Genomic DNA, 24384 nt, shown 5'->3' on the forward strand with positions numbered 1-24384 from the left:
TCTCTCAAGGCAAAAAACCTGGCACCGCAAATTTAGGGAAAAAATTGACAATTTGAATAGAAATATTCCAGAGGGTTGCCCCCTCCCCCCCTCCATTTTGTACATCCCTGCAATGCATCATTAATATTTATGACCAAAGAAGAAGCTGTGAAATGAGTCTTTTCCTTCCCCTGGAAAGTAAACTTTTGTAAACAAAAAGGTTTACCTCTTCTATCATTGACAATAGGCGCTAAAACAGTAAAGTATTATAAAAGAATGTATTATATTAAAGACTTTTAAATCACAGTATCTCTTTGAAATGGATGAAATCAATATTTCCTCCTCTTAAAGCTAAAACTAGATGAAGAACAGATCCTCCTGTGACCTTATACTCTGCAACCGTCTTTTCGTCATTCCTGCAACAAAAGGAGCCATCATTTCCTCAACTAAGTTTTAACATAGGCACACACAGCTTATACTAATGGGGGAGGGGGAGCATAATACTTTTCCAGTGTAAGGCTCTGTTGGTGCAAGAAAACTACATTTTTGCAGTGAAATATTTTGCGTTCTGCTCCTTCATTTTTTGTCACTCTCCGTTTTAATGAATAGGCAATATGTTCTTGGAAGGGGATGCCCTACTCCCCTCAAAACCTATCAAACCGTATGGACAAAGAATGTAGGCTTGATTTAATTCTTAATGTATTCAGATTAATAAGCACGACTAACCCCGACTAATTCAGATATTGCAGTTTTCACAAATAATTAAGATATACTTTTTACAGACACACACTGTATTTATCATTCTTTACAGTTGTGTTGAACAATAACTGTATGCAACTTTTACCTGTTTTTTGTTGTTGTTGTTTTTTTTTATTGAATTAGAGATTGTTGTTTCTAATTCCAACCTTTAACCTAGACTTGCCAAGGGCCCTGAATCTAGTAGACCATTGTAACGTCCTTGCTTTCCTAATTAGACACATTAATCTCTTTCTTCTAACAGAAAAAAAGTAAACTCAACTTCCTGATAAATTTCAAAATTTGTCAGTGTGAACTTAGAAGAGAGGATAGGAATAATTTTCTTGTATAGGACTTATGAGAAAAAAAAATCTTGCAATTTTAGCCACTTCTACTTAAGTTGGTCTGTTTAGGGCATCAAGTCTTCACGTAAATCACATACCCGTTTAGAGTTATGATAGACTATCTTGTTATTGGGTGTTTGGAATAGAGGTAGACATTGTCGTAGCACTAAGTTTAGGAGTAAAATTATCATAGATGATTTCAATAGGGAAGTTTGTATTCATTTGTATACGAGTAACTAAACTACTAAAATTAGAAATACACTATCAAGCTTATTATAACACAGATACAATATATTATACTTACCTTTGCTTTTCAAAAACATTAGATTACTCTTGCAAATATATATTGCTCTTGCAAAAGAGCCACGAGGTATTTCCAAAAATAGTTACAACTGCTAATTGGTTCAGATATTGGTTCTCCTTAATTTAAGAAGTAATCAGAGCAGACATGTTGTCCAGCTATATAACTGTACTACTAAAATAATAAATACACTATAAAGCTTGTTGTAGCAGATACACAATATATTATTATACTTACATTTGCTTTCCAGAAAATATTAGACGCTGTTGTTGGGGAGGAATCCCCTCTTTTTCTTCCACCCTTTCCTTGATTCTTTCCACCTTATCAGTGGGTTCGATATCAATCTCAATCTAAAATGGAGATGTAACTTAATTAGAACGGTTCTCACTTATATACTGTGACATATGAAGGGAGAGCACAATAATCAATTCGCCTATGTTAGTGTAAAAAATTTACTTGGGTTGATGATTTCCAAATGACTATGCTTCCATAGTCAACTTTCAAACTTTAAGGAAATGGTGAGAGGGATGCCAAATACAATCAAAACATACTCTATCCTTGTTGGATCTGAAAAGGGAATATCAGCAATATCTAAGCAACAGCTGACAGTATTAGGCTGAAACTTTCAATGTGTGTTGACGGGGAGCTGAACAGTAATTGGGGATAAACCATTCCGCCCCCCCCCCGGAAAAAACTGATATATAATCATTCTTGGTTTCTGGGAATATTTCTGGTCTATGCTGTTATTATGAAAGTAAAGAGTAACATTAAACCCAAAAACGGGAAGAATTTATTCTGAATAGGAGGTGGCTAACCCCTCCCCATCCAAAACCTGCCCCTCGTGGTCGTAGAAACTTCACAGGATACTCATTCGACTGGAAATTAAGAGTTCTAGTCCTTTTTTTTTAACCCAAAGTGATCTCAGCCAGCCTCTGGCCTAGAACCGTTTTTTTTATTTCTGGTCCTGTTTAATGTTTGGAAAGTGATCACATATCCAGGATTTTTCTTTGGTTGAAAATAAACAGTTCCAAACATTTGTAGATGAGAGTTTTAAACCTCTATAGTAAGGATCTCTAATTATTTTGTTGTTAGGAAGGGGGGCAAATGCCTCAAAGGGCGCATTTTAGCGCTAATACATCCTAAGACTAATTGAGCCTTCAATTAAATACAGAATTAGTTAAGGAAGGGGCAGAGAAGGAAGGGTGGATGTAAAAATTGATATTTAATCCCTCCTGATTTTGGGGAATATTTCTGGTTTACACTGTTATTATGAAAGTAAAGAGTAACATTAAACCCAAAAATCAGCAGAATTTATTCCGTATAGGAGGAGGCTGACCCTTGCTCATCCCCAACCTCATGGTTGAGGCTGAGGTTGAGAAACTTCAGAGGACGCTCATTTGATCAAAAATTAAGGATTCTAGTCCTTTTTTATAAGTCGAAAGTGATTGGAGACCAACCAGCCCCTGTCCTGAAACTGTTTTTGATATTTGGTCCTTTTGCTACCACTTAGGGCATCTGATCAACATTTTTTTGTACTTTCTCTATGCCTGTTCAATTTTGCATGTGGGGCAACTATCTGAAGGGAGGGGAGGATTTTCCGCGGAGGATAACTTTCTGGTGGGGGATTTTATGGGAAGAAATTTCCCACGGGGGGGGGGGAGGGAATTTTTTAGGGGAGGGGGAACGCCGGCTCCCATATCTACAGTCATCGTGGGAGAGGCGGTGCATTGTCAGAAATAATAACTGTGACGTCTGAAGACGAGTATGAAATAACAAATATTAAATAGTACTACTCTTTTTGTTTTAAAATGTTTTCAAGGCAGAGTGGTTTTCATAGTTCAAGCATATTAAAAACTTGTTTTAATAAAGGAGAATTGATGCATCATAAGACTGTACATACAATGAAAAAAAAATTATGTGCAAAAAGAGCATGAAATAAGGAATATAATGGTAGACCTATTAATATTATTTTCTTAAGATATTTCCTTCTATGGAACCACTAATCTAGAATGTCACCCTCAATTTTGCTTGCACTTACAAATTAAGGTAAAAGTCTAGAATTACTACTCTTGTGACAGAAACATCTGAATAAAATTAAATTTATACCATTAAATCCCTTGGTACTTATGTATTATTAAATAAAAAAAACAAGTTTTTTTAACTGATAGTAAGGAAAATTAAAACTTAAAACGAACAGAAATTATTCCGCATATGAAAGGGGCTGTCCCCTCCTCAACGCCTTGCTCTTTACGCTAAAGTTTTTTATTGTTTAAAAAAATAGAGTTGTGAGAAAGTCAAAATTTAGTGTAAAGAGCAGGGCGTTGAGGAGGGGACAGCCCCTTTTATAGACGGAATAATTTCTGTTTTTTTTATGTTTTAATGTCGCTCCTTACTTTTAGTTAAAAAAAACTTGTTCTTAGTATATAATTTTTGAACGTTTTTGAATTAATGCAGGTTTTTGATCTTGGCTCACAGTACATGAATAATTAAAACAAAATTTTTATATTAATTTACTTTTATTTGGTTAAATGGCTTTCTCGAAACTTGTTTCATTTTATTTACGAATGTCTTTATTAGTAATAAATATACGTAACTTACGAATTAACCTACGTAACGAACTTCTATATTCATATATTTTTAATACGTATATTAGGGGGTTCTCCCCCTAGTTAATACCTTGCTCTTTAAGCGAAAGTTCGAATTTTGTTCCAATTCTTTAAAAATGACCGCTTAATCACAAAGGCCGTTAATTAGAATAAATAGCTCTTATGAAAGTACTAAAAAATCTCTGGCTTAAAGAGTGAGGTATTGACTAGGGGGTGAGCCCAATCATATATGTAATATTTTCTGTTCGTTTAAAGTTTTGATGTTGCTGATGTTGCAGTTCAAAAGCTTGTTTTTTATATTCAATTTCTTATCTTTTTTTAAATAATGCGGGGCGGGCCGGCGTCCCCTACATCGCATTGTCCCGTCCCCCATGAAAAATTCCTACTTGTAAATATCCTCCCATCACCCCCCTGACCCAAGGCCCGTACGCAGGATTTTTTTTCGGGGGGGGGGGGCAATTTTTTTCGGGAGGGGCCAAATCCTTGAAACCCATTATTCTGTGAGAAAAATCAGAAAATTATGGGAAAATGAAAAAAATTGTGAGATTTCGGAGGGGGGAGGGGCGGGCCCGGAGCCTCCCTCCCCCCTGCATACGTCCCTGCCCGACCCACCCCCCACTACCAGGAAAAATCTCCCCTGAAAACGTCTGTACTGTATACTTCCCAATAACCAATACTATATGTTAACATTGGGTAAAGTTCATAACTTTCAGCCCTCCTCCCGGGAACTTCGGGGGATTAAGTCATCCTAAAAGATATACTTATAATATTTTCGAACATACTGAAGAAAATGGATATCTCAAAATTTTGATCAGGTGACTTTGGGAAAACAATGAGCGTGGGAGGGGGCCTCCCACGATATTCTAGGACCACTGGGTTGATACGATCACCCCTGGGAAAAAAAATAAAAGTTAAAATAAACACGCATCCCTGATCTGTCTTCTGGCAAAAAATGCAAAATTCCACATTTTTGTAGATAGGAGCTTGAAACCTCTACAGTAGGGTTCTCTGATACGCGGAATATGATGGTGTGCTTTTCATTAAGTTTCGATAACTTTTAGGGGGTCTTTCCCCCTTTTTTCGAAATCAGCCAAATTTTCTCAGGAGCGTAACTTTTGATGGGTAGGATTAAACTTGATGAAACTTATATATTTGAAATCAGCATTAAAATCCGATTCTTTTGGTGTATCTATTTGTATCAAAATACCGTTTTCTAGAGTTTTGGTTGCCATTGATCCTGGTCCCAGTAACCAATAGGCTACTATAGGCTATGTTAACATTGGGTAAAGTTCATAACTTTCTGCCCTCCTCCTGGGGGCTTCGAGGGATTGAGTCATCCTAAAAGACATAGTTATAATATTTTCGACCATGCTGGACAAAATGGCTATCTCAAAACTTTGTTCTGGTGACTTTGGGAAAAATGAGTGTGGGAGGGGACCTAGTTGCCCTCCAATTTATTTGGTCACTTAAAAAGGGCACTAAAACTTTTAATTTCCTTTCCAATGAGCCCTCCCACTATATTCTCGGACCACTGGGTCGATACGAACACCCCTGGGAAAAAAAAACAACAAAACAACAAACAATAAATAAACACGCATCCGTGATCTTTCTTATGGCAAAAAATGGAAAATTCCAAATTTTTGTAGATAGGAGCTTGAAACCTCTACAGGTGGGTTCTCTGATACGCTGAATATGATGGTGTGATTTTCATTAAGGTTCTATAACTTTTAGGGGGTCTTTCCCCCTTTTTTCAAAAATCAGCCAATTTTTCTCAGGCGCGTAACTGTTGATAGGTAAAATTAAACTAGATGAAACTTATATATTTGAAATTAGAATTAAAATCTGATTCTTTTGATGTAACTATTGGTATAAAAATTCCGTTTTTTAGAGTTTCGGTTACCATTGAGCCGGGTCGCTCCTTACTTACCAGTTCGTTACCATGAACTGTTTGATACTGTAAATACTCAAGATTACATTGCATACAACTCAAGAACAAACCAGTTTTATCAGTATGTAATTAGATGCAATTAGCTTATGCTTAGTGGAAAACAAGTGGTGGGTGACAGAATACATTGGAATTATATAATTTTGGCTAGATATTTGCATGGGGAAGGGGTGGTGGTGAAGTATTTGAACAGCATGAAGTTAGAAAACAATTCATACTTCAAAATATGCAGAACAATTGTAGCTGAGACATGTAGCATGCAAACCCGCCATACTTTACCCCACCCAACCCCCTAATGTGCAAATATATAGCCCAAATTTGTTTCTAAAGTATTATATATTTCATCATCTTTTGATATTTTTCATTAGGATTAACCTAACTTCACTTCGTAAGTGTTCGTGGTGTAATAAATAAGTACCAGTCCCTTATTTTATTCTCTTTCCAAATATGTTTCTTTTCTGGCAATACAAACCCCTCCCAACTGCAGCCCCCTGATGGTCCTGGGTTTAGCCCTAGGATATACAAAAAAAACTCTAGAACAATGAAACTCTTATTTTACAATATGAAACGAAGTTTCTATTAAATAGATTATCAGGTTCTCTTTCATTGTTATCCAGTCTGGTCTCTAAAATCATTTTAAATAAAATTTGGTGAACATCGCGCTTATTCAGAGATGAAGGTAGATTTCATACTGCATTAAACCTGTTTTGACATAGGACTTACGCTGTCTGACTGGATTGAATTAATTGAGAAATTTATTATTAAGGCTATATATAGGACAGGGAGGGGGTGCATTGTTAGGATATTATATTGAAAGGGACCATAAAATAAGGAGTCTAATGGTTCTACTTTTATTTTGTTCAGATGTCTCCATCAGAAGAGTAGTACTCCTAGACTGCTACCCACAATAAGGCAAACAAGGTAGACCTGGTAGGCCAACAGTACACCATGCTTGAAAGAACTTTCGCCAGTGAACAAGTTTTCATACAATTGGTGGCAACCTAGAAGTACTAATCACCCGAAGCAAACATTCTAATAAAATAGAAGTAGGCTAGCCCAGTATCCTGCCAATAGATTTCTAAGTTTATACTCCTTTCTAATATAATGGTCATTACCTTAACAATGCATCCCCTCTCCCCCTGCTGGCTCTATGTAAGCTGTGATTAATTTAAAAGAAGAAAAAGCGAGCTATATTGAACCAGAGATAAGCAGAAAGACAGTCAAATAGTTTTTCAAGTGTAAAATGACTATAAAATACCATCATCAAAAAAATTAATTTAATAAGAATACCCTTGACTGAAAACTCAGACGAATACCCTGACGAGGATAAGCTGGGTCTAAAAGGTTGGAGCTGTGCCAGTAGTGTGAGATGGTTTGGGGTCTCTACTCTGTCATAAGCTCCTTTCTCTGTCCCTTTCCCAAACAGGAAAATCCTGCTTGTGTAGCCTCATAGTGGCACCTTTTCTGAGTTTTCCTAACCAAAACTGTGACTGTTAACAGCAATGCACGGTGACTTTGGGGAGTGGCACCCTCAAGGAAATTACTGCATTCACTGTATTCAGATGAATGGATAATTCTTCTGGGTTTGGTCTGTTTTGGTGGGCTTTTTTTAAGCTGAAAAACCTCTTCCTAAAAAAGTTATCTATTATGGGTTGCCTCTCTATAGTAGCATATTATTTGTAGGCATGAATATATAATGAGTTGGAGGTAATAAGCTTGAGATTGTCTGTGCAGTCTTTTGACTCTTGTTGATAGAAGAGCATTACCAGGTGTGGGAAACCAGGTTGTGATCAAGATGGGGCCAGGATTTTACAAAGCTTCCATTCAACTGGAGGTCTCAGGGAGTTCCTGTTGTCCAGTCCTAAGCCAGTGCAAGCTGCAGTTGATTCTTCCTGGTATTACAACACTGCTGTCATTGGAGATGATACTGATCTTTTGGTTCTATTGTGTTATCATGGTGACCTATCAAGCAAGAAACTATTCTCTGTACCTGAGCCAAAGTCAAACACCCTACATGTGGGATATTCACAAACCGAAAGAGAAGCTGGGCCAAGAGACACGCTATCTGATTCTTTTTGCTCACATCATCTTAGGATGCGACTCTACTTCACAGATCAACAGTTTGGGGAACAGCCTTGCTCTGAAGAAGCTAATGGCAGATGCAAATTTTTGTACATCAGCTGCAGTTTTCATGCTTAAGTCAGCTTCAAAGGAGGAAGTAAGGGTTGCTGGAGAAGACGCTCTGCTCATGATATATGGCTCATCAAAATTGGAAAATCTGAATGAACTCTGCAGGGAAGTTTTTAAAAAGAAGGTGACTACTGCTAGCATGTTCATCCACCCAGAACAGTTACCACCATCTTCTGATGTGGCTAAATTCAACAGTTACAGGGTTTTCTACTAAGCTTAGATATGGAGTGGAGATCTTAATTCTGAACTTAAAGCCAAGGAATAGGGTTGGAAAAATAGATGACTTCTTGTATACATTAACTACTGAGGTCCTACCAGCCCCTAATCTGCTTCTGAAAAATAGTGAAGTGCTTCTGTCAACTGGAATGTAGTTCAACAAGATATAGCTGCTTTAAAAACGGCTAAGCTTGTACTGCAGTGTGTAAAATGTGCAAAGAGACAACATGTTCTAACTCTCCAAGAATTGAAAGCTATAACAATAAGGAGAATGTCAAAGCTTAAATATCTGAATCAAAAGAATAAGTTGTGAATAGAAGTCAGAGTTTGATTCTGTCTTTCAAATGTTCATGAGGTTGATTTGATAATTTTATTGGTCCTACCAGCCCCTAATCTGCTTCTGAAAAATAGTGAAGTGCTTCTGTCAACTGGAATGCAGTTCAACAAGATATAGCTGCTTTAAAAACGGCTAAGCTTGTACTGCAGTGTGTAAAATGTGCAAAGAGACAACATGTTCTAACTCTCCAAGAATTGAAAGCTATAACAATAAGGAGAATGTCAAAGCTTAAATATCTGAATCAAAAGAATAAGTTGTGAATAGAAGTCAGAGTTTGATTCTGTCTTTCAAATGTTCATGAGGTTGATTTGATAATTTTATTGGTCCTACCAGCCCCTAATCTGCTTCTGAAAAATAGTGAAGTGCTTCTGTCAACTGGAATGCAGTTCAACAAGATATAGCTGCTTTAAAAACGGCTAAGCTTGTACTGCAGTGTGTAAAATGTGCAAAGAGACAACATGTTCTAACTCTCCAAGAATTGAAAGCTATAACAATAAGGAGAATGTCAAAGCTTAAATATCTGAATCAAAAGAATAAGTTGTGAATACTAGTCAGAGTTTGATTCTGTCTTTCAAATGTTCATGAGGTTGATTTGATAATTTTATTGGTTGTGAAGACTAGTCAGTGTGTTGATAATAGTTTATTCTAAGAGGGATTCTAAATGTTGGCTGCTGAAAACTAGTTTCATAGATGATTTCCTTTTTCTAATATTTTTCATGTTTTAATAAACACCAGGTGACGGAGCCGGCAACAATCAGATTCAGGCTAACTAATTATTAGATCTCAAAACCGAAAGTTTAGCCAGCAATTCCAGAGGACTTGTTGGTCATGTGTAAATCCTATGACATGGTGTTCCACCTTTACACTACAAGCGGCCAAGCCTATCTGGCCTAGGTTTCACTTGTTTGCTGCCTGTGAGTCAAAGCAAATTCAGTCCCAGATTTTGTATACAAGTCCAGTCTGTCAGACATCAACACAAAATCAATCCAATCTTTCATCCCTTAATTCTATGACTATCTACCTTAGTTCTGCCCTAGAAATGACACATGGATGTATGATAGATAGACTTCTCTATCAACAAATTAAATGACATCATTTTTAAACAATCCTAAAAATGGCTTATCCCAGAGTTGTCTCTCACACACTTGGACTATCTGTCTTGGCTTTTTCTACAATTAGCCATGCCTTGATGCTGCAAAATACTTGATTTTAATTCAAGTATGTAAAGAAAACTAGTTTTCTGTTGACCTAGAATGTGCAACTTTGGTTATGTTGTTCAGCTTTTTTTCTCTTCAACAAGGTGCAAAAATCATTTCTGTTGCAATTTGTTTTTATCAACAATTGACAAATTGGTGGACAATAAGCGCTAAAAAAAACATGTCATATGAAAATAAAAAAAAGTGCATATTGATAAATATGAAATGGGTTTTCTAGTAGACACTACATCAGGTTAATTTAATTTTTGGGCTCAGCTCATCATTTTATGCTAGAATAGTTGCCTTCTGATAGTATGGTGAAAAAGAGGTCACAACAACAAGAAGGGTAAAATCACATATTGATGATCATGAAACTTGTTTATGGTACATTGGACATCAAATTTGCTTTCATTTTTAGGCTCAGCTCTTCATTTTACATTGGGATTATACTTCATATACAGAAAAACAAACATTTACTGACAGTTAATTTTTTTTAGAAAAAACTGGAAAAAATTGACACAAAAAGAAACTAGTTTTGCATCAACCTAGAATTTGCAACTTTGGATATGTTGTTCAGCTTTTTTCTCTCTACAACATGGTGTTTGGGGTCAAAGTCTAGTTTGCCTGTACTAATATGCAAAACCAGAATTAAAATTGATGAAATTCCTACTTTATAATATGCAGCAAATCTTTATTAAACACATAAACATCCTTTTTGATTCTCATGCATATTTCTAGACTATTTTTTTGATAATATAATTCCATTTGACTTTATGTAAAACACAGCAGTCAGATTTCAAAAATGATGCTCTGTTATAGATTTTTAATAGGCTAGATATTCAGGAACATTTCAAAAATGGTGTTTTGGTCAGTCCACAAATAATTTTGTAGATCTGTCTAATGTGACAGCTGTCTTGTATAAAATGAAATTATCAAAAATAACCTAAACTTTCTACCAAAAGGAAAAAAAAACATTAAAATGTGACTACTTGAAACTTGCAACCAGGGCTGTATCCAGGATTTTTGTTTGGGAGGGGGGGGGAGGGTACAAATTTTTTTAAAAAAAGTTATCCAAGATTTGTTTACATTAATTTTGTTATGTTTTTACAAGTCAGACAAATATTGGGAGGAGGTTTAAGCCCCCCCCCCCAGAATACAGTCTTGCTTGCTACATACTTTAAAGTAAGAATTTCATCATTTTTGATGTCTAGTCATTTATATAACCTATGGCCATATATGATATTTTTAAGCAGGGAGTGGGGGGGGGGGGGGCTATTATCACAGATGTAACTTCAACTGATAAATATATTTATGAGATTCCATAGCTGACACATGGAGAAGGTAAACATGCTACTCAATTCCTTGTTTTATGCACTTTCTATATCAAACAATCAATTCACTTATAAATGCCCCTCCTCTTTCAATGGTCCTGTATATAGTCTAAGGAAGAATTACAAATTTATAGATACATTAAAATAATGAAATCTTTAATTTATAATATACAACATGTTTTATTAATCAGACTGTCATGTTTCACTCCATCATTATACACTTTTAAATCAAGCAAAAAATATTTTTGTAAATTATGCAATAAACTCAATTACACAAGAAGATATATTACAGACTGAGAAGATAACTGGTTTAACATAGGAGCCATAAATTACAACTAGCCTATGTAAGGGAGAAATATATTATTTGAGTTATATATGGGACTATAGGAAGGGGAGGGGCCCATTTGCAAGTGAATTCATTAGTATATTTGGAAAGAGAATAAAAAAGGAATCAAGCACTGTGTTCACACTGTTCCTCTGTTAATTGTGGAATCTTATATATTAACTCTTTAACAATAAAAAAAAACTGTAAAATTAGTAGTTTAAAAATTGCTACTCTGTTTGACTTGGCCTGATTCTTTCTGGACAGTCACAACCATTAAGTCTTACCAAAATAATTTTAAAAAGTTGATAATGGCACCAGAATCATTTATGTTAGGTGTAATTTAAAAAAGTCCATCAGCTCCTGATTACTTTATTTCACACATATCCATATCTTACCTATAATCAAAAATTAGTTTACATGAGCATTCAACTATTTCTCTGTTTAGAAATTTCAACATGCTTTATGTTGATACGGTTAAAGGAACAGAGTAACCCCCCCCCCCTGATAGTAGCCCATCTTGTGTCACCACAAATTGTCTTGCCAACAGCCTACTAATAAAGATCGTAGACAAACCAACACAATTCAGGCACTAACAATAATCCTCTTTACTCAACTTAGCTGTGGCAAATGACCTGGAATAAGTTCTCTTTACATCTTATAATCCTGCTCTTGGAAGCAATGATCATATCTAACTCTTGACTAAGATACAAATAAACAACACCAATAATAAGATAAAGAAATCTTTCACTGATCACAAGCAAATAAGGTCAGACCTATGTAAAGTTAAATTGGAGGATGTAGTTGATAGTAGAGAGATAGGAAAAGAGATACTGAAAAGAGTCAACACCCTCAATAATTGGTTTTTACCACCTAAAATATTTTCATATGTGCCAAAAGAAGTAAAAATTGCAATGAGGGAAAAAAGATACGTCTTTGCACCTTTTCAATCAATAGTGAATCAAATTTTCTAGTTGGATACCACACAGATGAGTAGTATTCAACAACAGGGTGCACCACTGTCTTATACAATGTGGTAAAACTTCTCAGGTTAAACCTTCTGAAAGCTCTTTTGACGCAAAGCAAGCAAACCATAGTTTGCTTTACGCGGAACAGCTGATGCTTGCTTATCAAACCTCAGCTGATCATCAAAAATAATACCGATATCCCTAATAGAGTTAATAGGGCACACCTACACGTCACCAATGAAGTACCGGTATGCCACATCTTTTGCAAAATAAAGCATCGCATGACATTTCTTCTGGTTAACAAACATAGAATTTAAATTACACCATTAAAACAATGCTTCCAAATCTCCCTGTATAAGTCTCACATCAACTGGGGTGGTGACATCTCTGTATAGCTTTACATCGTCTGCAAACATTTTAATGGCGCTGTGTCAGATTACCTGCAGTAAATCGTTTATAAATAAACAGAATAAAACTGGTCCCAGGCAGCTACCCTGAGGGACCCCACTTAGAACTCCACACCCTTCAGATAGTGCCTCACCAACCTTCCCTTTCTGTGTCCGATTAGTTAGGTATACCTTAATCCAAGTCATGCTTCTACATCCAATTCCCATACTTTCAACACTTTCCCACCAGCAAGGATATCGAAACCTTGTCGAATGCCTTGCAAAAATCAATATAAATACAATCAAACTTTAGGCCTGAATTTGCCATCTTTTGAAAATCATTGATTACTTCTGTTAACTGCGTGTTACACGATCGATTTTTTCGAAAACCATGCTGTGCCATGCTCCACAATTTATTTTTTTCAAAATAATTTTGGATCCGATACACAATTACTTTTTCCATAATTCTTGAAAAAATCGACATGTTTGAGATAGGGTGATAATTTGTACGATCTGACCTTGGTCCACCCTTATGAAGGGGTTTTATGACTGCCTTTTTCCACGCAGCAGGGCACTTACCAGACTCCAAACAAAGAGTAAAAAGAAATGCGAATGGAGCCGCTAAAGAAGAAGCCAGTTCTTGCATAACAACATTTGAGACACCATCTATATCAGATGCTTTATCAACAGAAAGCTCGCGGATGGTTTTTTGGACAAGCTCAAGCGCTACATCAGAGTCATCATATTGTGACTCATTCTGTAACACAGAAGCTTCTGGTGCCAGTGATAAATTAGATATCTTACAGGTAGCAGGATTAACAAAAACAGATGAAAAGGTTTCATTAAAAATAGCTGCTTTTCTTTTATCATCATCACAGTTTATATAATTAGGCAGTAAGTTTACCGCAGTTGATTTCTGGCTCTTCATTCTCGGTGCGAACAAAAAGCTCCTCCCACTTATTTATCTATATAAATTATGACTTAATCTATTATTTATATACAGTGGACTCAACTGATCGGCCTATGTAGGATTTTATAAAAAAGGGGGCGGGGGGTTGATGAAATTTGTGACAATAAGGAATTTTTTTCTTCTAATAAATGGTGGAATAGGTGTGATGGTTTCAGGGGCGGATCCAGGATTTTCAAGGGGGGGGGCGCAAAATAGGTTGATCCGATAAACTTCCGTTAGGAGCAAGTTTAATTAATGCAAACTTGCGTTAATTAGGTAAATTACACTACTTAAGGGGGGGCACCCCTCGCCCCCCCCCTCTGGATCCGCCACGGGATGGTTTATCCTTTTTTTTTCATGTCGTGATATTTATTTTCTCAAATTGTAGTTCCTGTGAAACTTGAAAAGGCTAATTACCTGTTTTGGTGGAGAGCCGAGATAAGACTAGTTCTGTTTTCAATCAATGTTTTTGTATGAAATGGGCAGACCTTTCCTGAACTTTAAACAATAAACACCTCTGTTTGAAAATCTTTGTGCTTTGTGAATTTAGATAGCAATAAGGGTTCCAGATTGAGACCAATTTTAGGACTTGGGTTCTAATTATTGGTTGCTGTGGTAAAAGTTAACACAATAGCCTAATCCAAGAAAATACCAAATGTCTGTTAGGAAGTGTTTTTCGTAAAATTCTTAGGGAGTTTTCTGAAAATTGATAAAGCTTTTAAAACTGAAATATCAATGCGAAGCACCAAATATCATAATCAAATGTCATCGCTTTATGACACTGTTCAAATAAAACTTATTTTTAACTTGATTATCGTTGTAAATTCATTCTTTGTCTTTCTTTCCATTCTTAAACCAATGTTATATTTACCTTTTGCATTATTACAGCCCACAATATATACATTCATATAAATTTATATGCAGTGTTACCGCCATACCAATTATTCTCCTTTCCTTTTTTATTCTTTAATAATAATTTCTGGTCATTTTGAGTTTGAGTTATTGTAGGCTTCTATTTCTACTGACCTTAAGCTTAATATGGCCTTTACTTTTCTTTAAAAAAACTTTCTTTTTCGTAAAGTTTTTGTAGTATATATATATATATAAATATATATATATATATATATATATATATATATATATATATATATATATATATATATATATATATATATATATATATATATATATATATATATATATATATATATATATATATATATATCAAAACGAAACAATAATAAAAAAAAGAGAAAAACGAGGATTATACAAGCCAGTGAAACATATGAACTAAGATGCAAATATTTCGGTCAAGACCTCCGCTTGACCGTCCTCAGTGCAAGATAATAACATCAAAACTACTAATAAAACTCCATGGATACTATAAAAAGAAATTCAAACCTTGAAACGAAAACCAACTAAAATTTGAAGACACTCTCCATGTAACGGTGAGAGGGTAACTGAATGAAAAAATACAGTACTGAATGGGAATTCAGTATATATATATATATATATATATATATATATATATATATATATATATATATATATATATATATATATATATATATATATATATATATATATATATATATATATATATATATATATATATATATATATATATATATATATATATATATATATATATATATATATATATATATATATATATATATATATATATATATATATATATATATATATATATATATGTATATATATATATATATATATGTATATATATATATATATATATATATATATATATATATATATATATATATATATATATATATATATATATATATATATATATATATATATATATATATATATATATATATATATATATATATATATATATATATATATATATATATATATATATATATATATATATATATATATATATATATATATATATATATATATATATATATATATCGGCGCGTACAAACAGCTCTTCTCATTTGATCTGCCATCAGCGGTCCAATTGCCCTGGAACACGTAATTTGGCAGAAACTTTCTCAAAATGCCTTTGAAACCAACTTGAGACTTCGAAACCTATTTTTAATTCCTAAAAACATCTAATAATAACATTGCACTACTAATTACCGATTTTCATGTATGTATTGGAATAGACTAATTTAAAATTAGTGTTCCAACGTTGAAGCCAAGTTTTGCGTTCAAGAGAGATCTGATTTGTCTACCCGTGAAAAGATCTAATGTCGCTTATGTTTATACGTTCTCTGGAGCACTCGCATCTCGGTCCAGGTTTTTATAATGGGTGAGATAGGGAAAGATCATACAGCTATTATATATGTGATCATCATCAACGGTTTCACCAGTGACTGGGTCATTGAAGACCATGGACGATGGCGACTCCTCTTTTTGGCCCCTATTCACATACTTCCAATACCTTTTTGGACAACTTTGCATGCAACTAATTATTGACAATTCCACTGACTCACTGTGTGACTGCAGGATCAACGTTGCCCTGTTTCTCACCCCTTTGTAAGCACGCCAAGATTCATCATCCACAGCAGATAAATAAGCTCTCCAGTGTCTATTTTTTGCAGATATTGCATTAAGGACAAATTTTGGCAGATTATTACGTTTTTTCATACCCTCTGTAATAGTATACCTTGGAATAAACTTCTCACATCCTTCTCCTACTACTTCACGGACAAACTCAAAACATATATCTACATCTACAGAACTACGCTGAAGCTCACTAACAATATCATCATAATGTACAAAATCTCTAAATTCGTCATAATTGCCTCTAGAATAATCAAGTAACAATTTTGACTTAGGATTTAACAGAATGCTCACATTAACACAGAAAGACAATACCAGATGATCACTTTTACCAAGAGGAGGCAGAAATTTTCAATTCTCTAGATCAGCTGGGTGCTTAGTTATCATAAGGTCTAAGGTAGATGGATTCATTCCAGTTTGAAACCTAGTGGGCTCAGTAACATGCTGATGGAGAAAGCTATCTCCAAGTGTCTGTACTAGTTTATTCCCAAAACTCGAATAAGATATCATTGTACTGTTTGATAACCAATCTATACCAGGAGCATTAAAGTCACCAACGATCACAATTTTATACGAAACTAACAAAAGGTAAATAAGGTAGCTGAGTATGCCCTCGTCTTTAAAAGTACTATCAATACTCTTAGACGGGCTCCAATAAACCGCTACTATAAGCACAATTTGGGACCAAGTCAGATGTCTCAGCTCAAAACTAACTACCTCATGTCCTTGACTTGTAAACTCAGAATCAACTTCTTTATATTTTAAACTCAGGGAAGAACAAACATAAACACAAACTCCTCGTTCATAGTTAATGTTATGCACATAATCATATCCAATTAGTTGCCTAAAATGGACAAAGGGGTCACCACAATTCTTGGGCAAAACTTTGGTCACAACAATTACGTCGGGTTTCCGGCTTTGAACAAGTGCAACAAATTCATCCCACTCTGACAACAGACAATCTGCATTTGTATATGCTACAACTAACTGTTCGCTACGACCAGTGGCATATCCAGGATTTTGTTTTTTTTTGGGGGGGGGGGGCTGTCAGTCTACCTTTTTATAGCAGTCATGTGAGCAAGAAAATTATCTATCATAGTGCAAGATTTCAGGCGGGTGGTATGGGGGGGGGTGTAGCTAGGTAAAGAAATGAAAAGTACACACTTGCCATGAGTATTTCTAGTTGTAGACTTTTTTTTTGTTTGAGAATGGATGACAAAATTTTGCCAACAAAGTCAGAATTTAAAAAAGAGTCAGAAGCAGTGAGAGTTTCTATTTTGGGCGAGTAGATGTTTTCGAACTGCTATGAAGTAGCAGAATTTAGAAAATATAAAAAAAAGTGCATTATTCCTTATATTTGCCTATAGGACTCTTGTTTTAGAGAACCAAATAAACAAAAAATAATATTATATCAAAGACAATTGCCCAGAATTTGGTTTCGGAGGGGTGTGGGCCTTAGTCTACCTAATATAGCAGCCATGAAAGCAAGAAATGTATTGATATTAACATTGTTTACAGAGGATGAAGCACAATTAAAGTTTAAAAACAGAATCAACTGCACTTAGAGAAACAAGGAATGAAAGACGACCTAACCTCTCACAGTAACAGCCGCTGGTCTTTTTTGGCTGCAAATCAATCAAAAACTTGGTCAGCATTGACCTGGATATGTGGTTCAGGGTCATGTGAGCTAGTCCATTCAGATGCTCCTCGCCTCTTGAGCTCTGCAGATAGGTTTTTAATAGCTTAAGACGGCTAAAGCTCCTCTCAGCAGAAGCAATAGTCACTAGTAATGTCTGAAAAATCGTCAAAAGCCTTCAAATGCATGGGAAACGCATGACGCAAGAGTCAAAGCAACAGTTGATGGTTTCTCAGACATTCCAAGCCACTGCTGTTTCCAAAGGACTAACTCACATTCGAGCGCAAGTCTACCCCCGTGAAATCTCTTGTAGACAGCAACAGCGTTCACAAATTCATTAATATTTAATGACTTGCTGTAACCTGGCAAAAGCCTTCCAATTTCGAAAGATGCCTCCTGATGATGCAAAAATCTTTGATTTTTCAATAAGTTCAATAAGTTCAAGTTCTTCAATAAGTGAAGCAAAGTAAGGTTCGAAAAATGACTCGCGATAAAAAACCTTGATGGACTCATTATTGATGATATACTTTCAGCGGATAGACCTTGGAACAGCTGGAGCCACATTTAACTCTTGTGCAAGCTCATAGGCTTTCTAAAAAATTCTTTCAAAATTATTTTGTTCCAATTTGGCTATATTGTGATAACTTTGTAAAAAAACAGTGTAGCAACACTGCACGTCTAATTTTGGCATCAGACAAGATATGCACAGAAGTGGTCGCTGGCAACCCTGCGCACAGGAAAAAATTCTTTGGAGCTTTTACATCAAGGAAAACAAGGGAAGTGTAGAGCCCCGCTAGCTATTCCCTGCAGTTTAAGAGTCAAAGGACCCGGCAGGTACCTCTATGGCTGTTGCAACAGGTGCCCTCCCCTCTTCTGCTTGTTTTGCTCCCAAGAAGAGCCTCAAATCCCGCTAATACAATAAAATACTGGTTTGCTCCTTGACCTCTAGATGGCGCTCCAACATAGGCCTTTGTAGGAGAGGTGTATGAAACAGGAGTGATATCAATGGGGAAGAAAAGTGCTTAAAGTTGTTATTGTTTGGCGTTGTAGAGATACTGGAAATTTTGGTTAATTGTGGGGATTTTAATTTTAAACAACAGAGAACAGTGTCCTGTAGACATTTCTTTACTCTAGTATCAGATCTTCACTTTAATTGTAGGTAAATTTCACTATTCAAAGATTCTATATATATATATATATATATATATATATATATATATATATATATATATATATATATATATATATATATATATATATATATATATATATATATATATATATATATATATATATATATATATATATATATATATATATATATATATACATACACACATATATACATGAAAAGTTGTCTGATAAAACTTCGTCAGGATAAATAAACTAAAGGATAAAAACACTTGAGATTGAGAATAAAATTATCTGATAAAACTTCGTCAGGATAAAAATAAACTAAACAATAAAAACACTAGAGATCATTGTAATATTTGACAAAGCTTGGCACAAAACTTTTACTGTAGCGCATGGTGTTACAGTGGAATGGGGTTAGTTTCGGAACTTTCTCAGCCACTTCCCTGGGGGGACGAGATCTTATAGGGACAAAAGGTGGGGGAAGGAATGATCGGTAGATGGGATTTTGAGGATTTCACTCTGTGCTACTTGCTTGGTTGTCTCTTATTTATTAGATATTCTCAGATATCTTTCAGTAGATCTTTCGACTCAAGGAGTTTAAATATAAGATGATAGATATCGATTTCTGTGCTCTGTGTGCAGGTATAGTTGGCTAGGCTCTTGGCTGATAGTAAGATTTTGTGGTGTTTGAAGCACTTTAACAGTTTACAATGCAAGATATGCTGTGCAGACGTCAGCTGTTTAGAGTTGGTGTCAACACTTCTTCTTCTTCTATTTCACAGCAGGAAGGCTTTTCAGTTGAAACCTATTTTTAATTCCTAAAAACATCTAATAATAACATTGCACTACTAATTACCGATTTTCATGTATGTATTGGAATAGACTAATTTAAAATTAGTGTTCCAACGTTGAAGCCAAGTTTTGCGTTCAAGAGAGATCTGATTTGTCTACCCGTGAAAAGATCTAATGTCGCTTATGTTTATACGTTCTCTGGAGCACTCGCATCTCGGTCCAGGTTTTTATAATGGGTGAGATAGGGAAAGATCATACAGCTATTATATATGTGATCATCATCAACGGTTTCACCAGTGACTGGGTCATTGAAGACCAGGGACGATGGCGACTCCTCTTTTTGGCCCCTATTCACATACTTCCAATACCTTTTTGGACAACTTTGCATGCAACTAATTATTGACAATTCCACTGACTCACTGTGTGACTGCAGGATCAACGTTGCCCTGTTTCTCACCCCTTTGTAAGCACGCCAAGATTCATCATCCACAGCAGATAAATAAGCTCTCCAGTGTCTATTTTTTGCAGATATTGCATTAAGGACAAATTTTGGCAGATTATTACGTTTTTTCATACCCTCTGTAATAGTATACCTTGGAATAAACTTCTCACATCCTTCTCCTACTACTTCACGGACAAACTCAAAACATATATCTACATCTACAGAACTACGCTGAAGCTCACTAACAATATCATCATAATGTACAAAATCTCTAAATTCGTCATAATTGCCTCTAGAATAATCAAGTAACAATTTTGACTTAGGATTTAACAGAATGCTCACATTAACACAGAAAGACAATATCAGATGATCACTTTTACCAAGAGGAGTCAGAAATTTACAATTCTCTAAATTAGCTTGGTGCTTAGTTATAATAAGATCTAAGGTAGATGGATTCATTCCAGTTTGAAACCCAGTGGGCTCAGTAACATGCTGATGTAGAAAGCTATCACCGAGTGTCTGCACTAGTGGAATCCATCTGTCCCCCAGCTCAGCAGCAATTTCATTTATCACAAGGAGGAAGCCCAGCGGCCCGATCACAGTTCCTTGTGGGATTCCACAAAAACTGGCAGAGAAGTGGAAAATTGGTCCTTATACTTCACAGTTTGCTCTCTATTGGTTAAGAAGCTCTTGATGATTTTAATAATAAAGCTGGGTATATTTTTTTCCGCCATTTTTTCTAAAAGGATTTTGTGATCAACAAGGTCAAATGCTTTTTTGAAATCAATTGCAATTAAATTTATCCATTTTCCAGGTTCATCCAGGTGTTTTAAAATAAAATCAATTAAATTATCGAGGTAATGAACTGTCGAACTCTTAGGGATGTTACCAAATTGCTTTTGATCAGTTACTTTCAAAAGATATTTTTTCAGCCATGCGGCAACACAGCTTTCGTATATTCTGCTAAAAACTGACGTAACTGTGATCGGCCGGACACCAGAGAAATCATTAGCTGCTCCTTTCTATGGAATGGGAGTAATAAACCCTTTCTTCCGTTTCTTTGGAAAATAGCCTGTTTTTGTTATATTATTGAAAATTATCTGAAGTGGAAATGATAATTCTTTAGCAAATGCTTTAATGAGAGCAACTGGAATGTCAAAAGGGGCAACGGAAGTTCTTTTTAACGAAGAGAGTTTACGGATTATAATTGCCAATGAAATATCAGCAATTAAATTATCATCTGAAGGAGTAGTTAAAATTACTGGAGGATCCTCGGGTGGAAGAGGGGGGTAAGACTGCACAATTGAAGCAAAATGGGCATTTAAATCATTCGCGGTTTTCTCTAGAGGCTCATCCTTCATGAAGTCAACTGGTTGAGAACTTTTGCCAGCCAGACTTTTTACTTTACTGAAAAACTGCGACGGCTTGGACCCCAAAAGATGGTCAACTTCATTTTCATAGTAATTTGCTTGTACCTTTTTAATTTTCTATTTTATTTGGTTTGCCAACTGTTTTGCTTGGTTCACTTGAACTTTTCGTATTAGATGCAATTTATGTTTTATCAGTTGCTTTATTTTTGAATTTACGTATGGTTTATCACTAGAACAGAATTTAGTCTTACGTTCGGGAAAGCACTCGAGAAATTTTGAATTTACCTTATTATGGAATTCTTCTACTTGGGAATCCAAGTCTTTAGCTGAAGAGACCGCGACCCAGTTTTCTCCCGTTATCCAGTCACCGAATTGCAGCAGATCATGGTCAGTGATCGGCCTTGAAGTAACTTTGGTTACTGAATATTTAATTTTTACTTTTTCCAAGGGGTTCCACTGTAACATATAATGATAACTTCCACCAAGTGGTGCTAGTTTACTTGGAGTCTGGTAATATTCCGAAAGATTTTGCCAGGATCACACCCAGAGAAGTATCCCCCTCAGTTGTTGGGAAATCGACTGGGGCTTTAAGGTTAAGTGACTTGGCCAACGATTTGCTTTCGAGTTCGTTAGCATCTCCTAACATTACTTCTCCAAAATATAAGTAAGTTCTCTGGGTGTAATCTGTCGATTCCTGCAGCTTCTCCCAAAAAGCTTTTCTTGCTGCAGCTGGCTGACCAGGTGAATAATAGAAAACGCACACTGCTACGGCAGAGAGCGGCCTAGGGAGTCGCTTATGTTGGGCTTTGACCCAAATAATTTCATAATTATCTTCAAGAAAACGTATATTTAAAAGCTGAGGTTTAAAATATACGTGCACGAGTGTCATAATTCCTCCTCCTTTTTTCCCAAGAGGATGGTCATCAGGCCGAAGTTTAATAAAATAAGAAAAGTTAGGAACCCTAAATAAATTAAGATCTTGTCGGTGGACCTCGGAAACACAGATAACGGAAGAGATAAGCATTTGAGCTGTAGTCTGAAATTCAGTAAATTTCTCTAGATTTAAACTTCCGGCGTTGCTGTAAAGGAAAGAAGGAAATACGTAACGTTTGTCGTGAAACTCCCGGGAAAAAGGTTTATTTTGGAATTTCTTGCCCCCTATCGCGACTAGGGCAGCAACAGGATTATTTAAACTGAAGTCACCAACAATTTTTTCCTTCTGCAGGGAAAGGGGTAAAGTGGAGGGGGAATAGAATAAGGATGGGGCTGGTTGTTGATGGGCTGTTGATGAAAATGGATCGGTGGAGGAGGAGGAGGGAGGGGGTCTAAGAGGCTCCTGTGATGTGTCATAGGACGGGTGGTGTACTGAAAAGGGTTGCTTGATTCCCCAGGAAGGTGACCTGCGTTGGAACCCAAGGGTGTCCCCTCTTTTTTAGACTCCAAGAGGGTTTGTTTTGGATTTTCTGCTGTTTGCATCGTCGAAGGTGGGCATTTTTTGATGAGCTTGGGTCAGTACGGTTAAAATGCGCTAGTCTACAATTTTCATCTAAGCATCTAAAACGAGGGCACATCTTTATATGATCAAGGACATATTCAATACTACTACATGACTTGGCAAGGAAACTATAACATGGATGTAGGAACCAGCAGTGAATACCAAATTTACATGCTCCTTCTTCGAAAAATTTACACACCCCTTTTGACTTGGGCTGTTCAGGGCAAGGTCGAACTTTATTTTTGTTTATCGGAGTCACTTTATTTTCATGAGCAAATTTACAACTAGCTCCCCTCTTGCAAAAACCATTCCGAAAGAACCACACTCTCTTTTACATGGTGGCTTAATTATTTTCTCAAAAATGATGTGTAAGTCCTCTTCCTGTAACTTGTCAATCGGAATCACATTATTCTCATCACTTGCGGCTATGTCAGTATTATTATTCACCGCACTTGGAAGGGGCATATCCGATGTACAGCATTCATTTCGCGTTGATTATTTTGGGCAGCTGGCTGGGTACCAAGTTCATGGCCGCTTGGGATTTGATCCAGTGTAAATCGGTTTTGAAACTGATTAATCTGCATCTTTAGAGAATCGATTGTTGTTTTTTTTTTCGTAGACTAAAATTTCTAACTTAAGGCATTCTTGCATACCAATCACAAGCTTTTCAGAAACAGACCTGACTTCATTTTCAAGCTTATCGATAACAGAATCACGGGCTTAAAGTTCATTCTCAAGGGTAGAGCATTTATTTCTTAACGCTGAAATTTCTCGTATATATTCTCCACAATCAACACAGGGAGTTTTCAGTTTTATGCTGGGCCTAGTTATTGTCTTTGCTTGGGGATTGGAGGACCTGGGAGTAACTATAGGCGTGTTTTTCGCAACAGATCTAGGGCTTGCTTTTTGCGTAACTTTGCCAGAAATTTTTCATCACTTGTAATCAAAGGGGAAGTGGAAAAATCACAGTTTAAGCATAGCCATTTCTCTAACTTCTCTCTTAAGCCAAGAGTAATCTTTGCACATTTGGGGTGCCACTATTGGCTGCATTTAGTGCACTGAACTGTCCCACTGGTTGCTGGGTTTCTACATTCAGGACAATAATATTTAGGCATTATTAAAAGGGAAATTATTGATTCTGATTGACGGGAGGATCTGCCCCTCTC

At 35.8% G+C, this 24384-nt stretch overlaps 1 protein-coding gene across 1 annotated transcript in view; it reads right to left on the minus strand.

The window, feature by feature from the left end:
- Window positions 1–243: 243 nt before the first annotated feature.
- Window positions 244–24384, minus strand: part of Nedd8 (Nedd8 ubiquitin like modifier) — a 32355-nt gene continuing 8214 nt past the window's right edge. The window contains exons 2-3 of the mRNA XM_089097746.1: window positions 1597–1709; window positions 244–395 (exon numbers count right to left, since the gene is read on the minus strand). Coding sequence (XP_088953872.1) covers window positions 281–395; window positions 1597–1709 — 228 coding nt within the window. The 3' untranslated portion in view covers window positions 244–280. The remainder of the gene's footprint in view (window positions 396–1596; window positions 1710–24384) is intronic.

This window comes from Artemia sp. Qi Xiang Cuo, chromosome 12, assembly GCF_049724085.1.
Source record: "Artemia sp. Qi Xiang Cuo chromosome 12, ASM4972408v1, whole genome shotgun sequence".
In the NCBI taxonomy this organism is placed as follows: Eukaryota; Metazoa; Arthropoda; class Branchiopoda; order Anostraca; family Artemiidae; genus Artemia; species Artemia sp. Qi Xiang Cuo.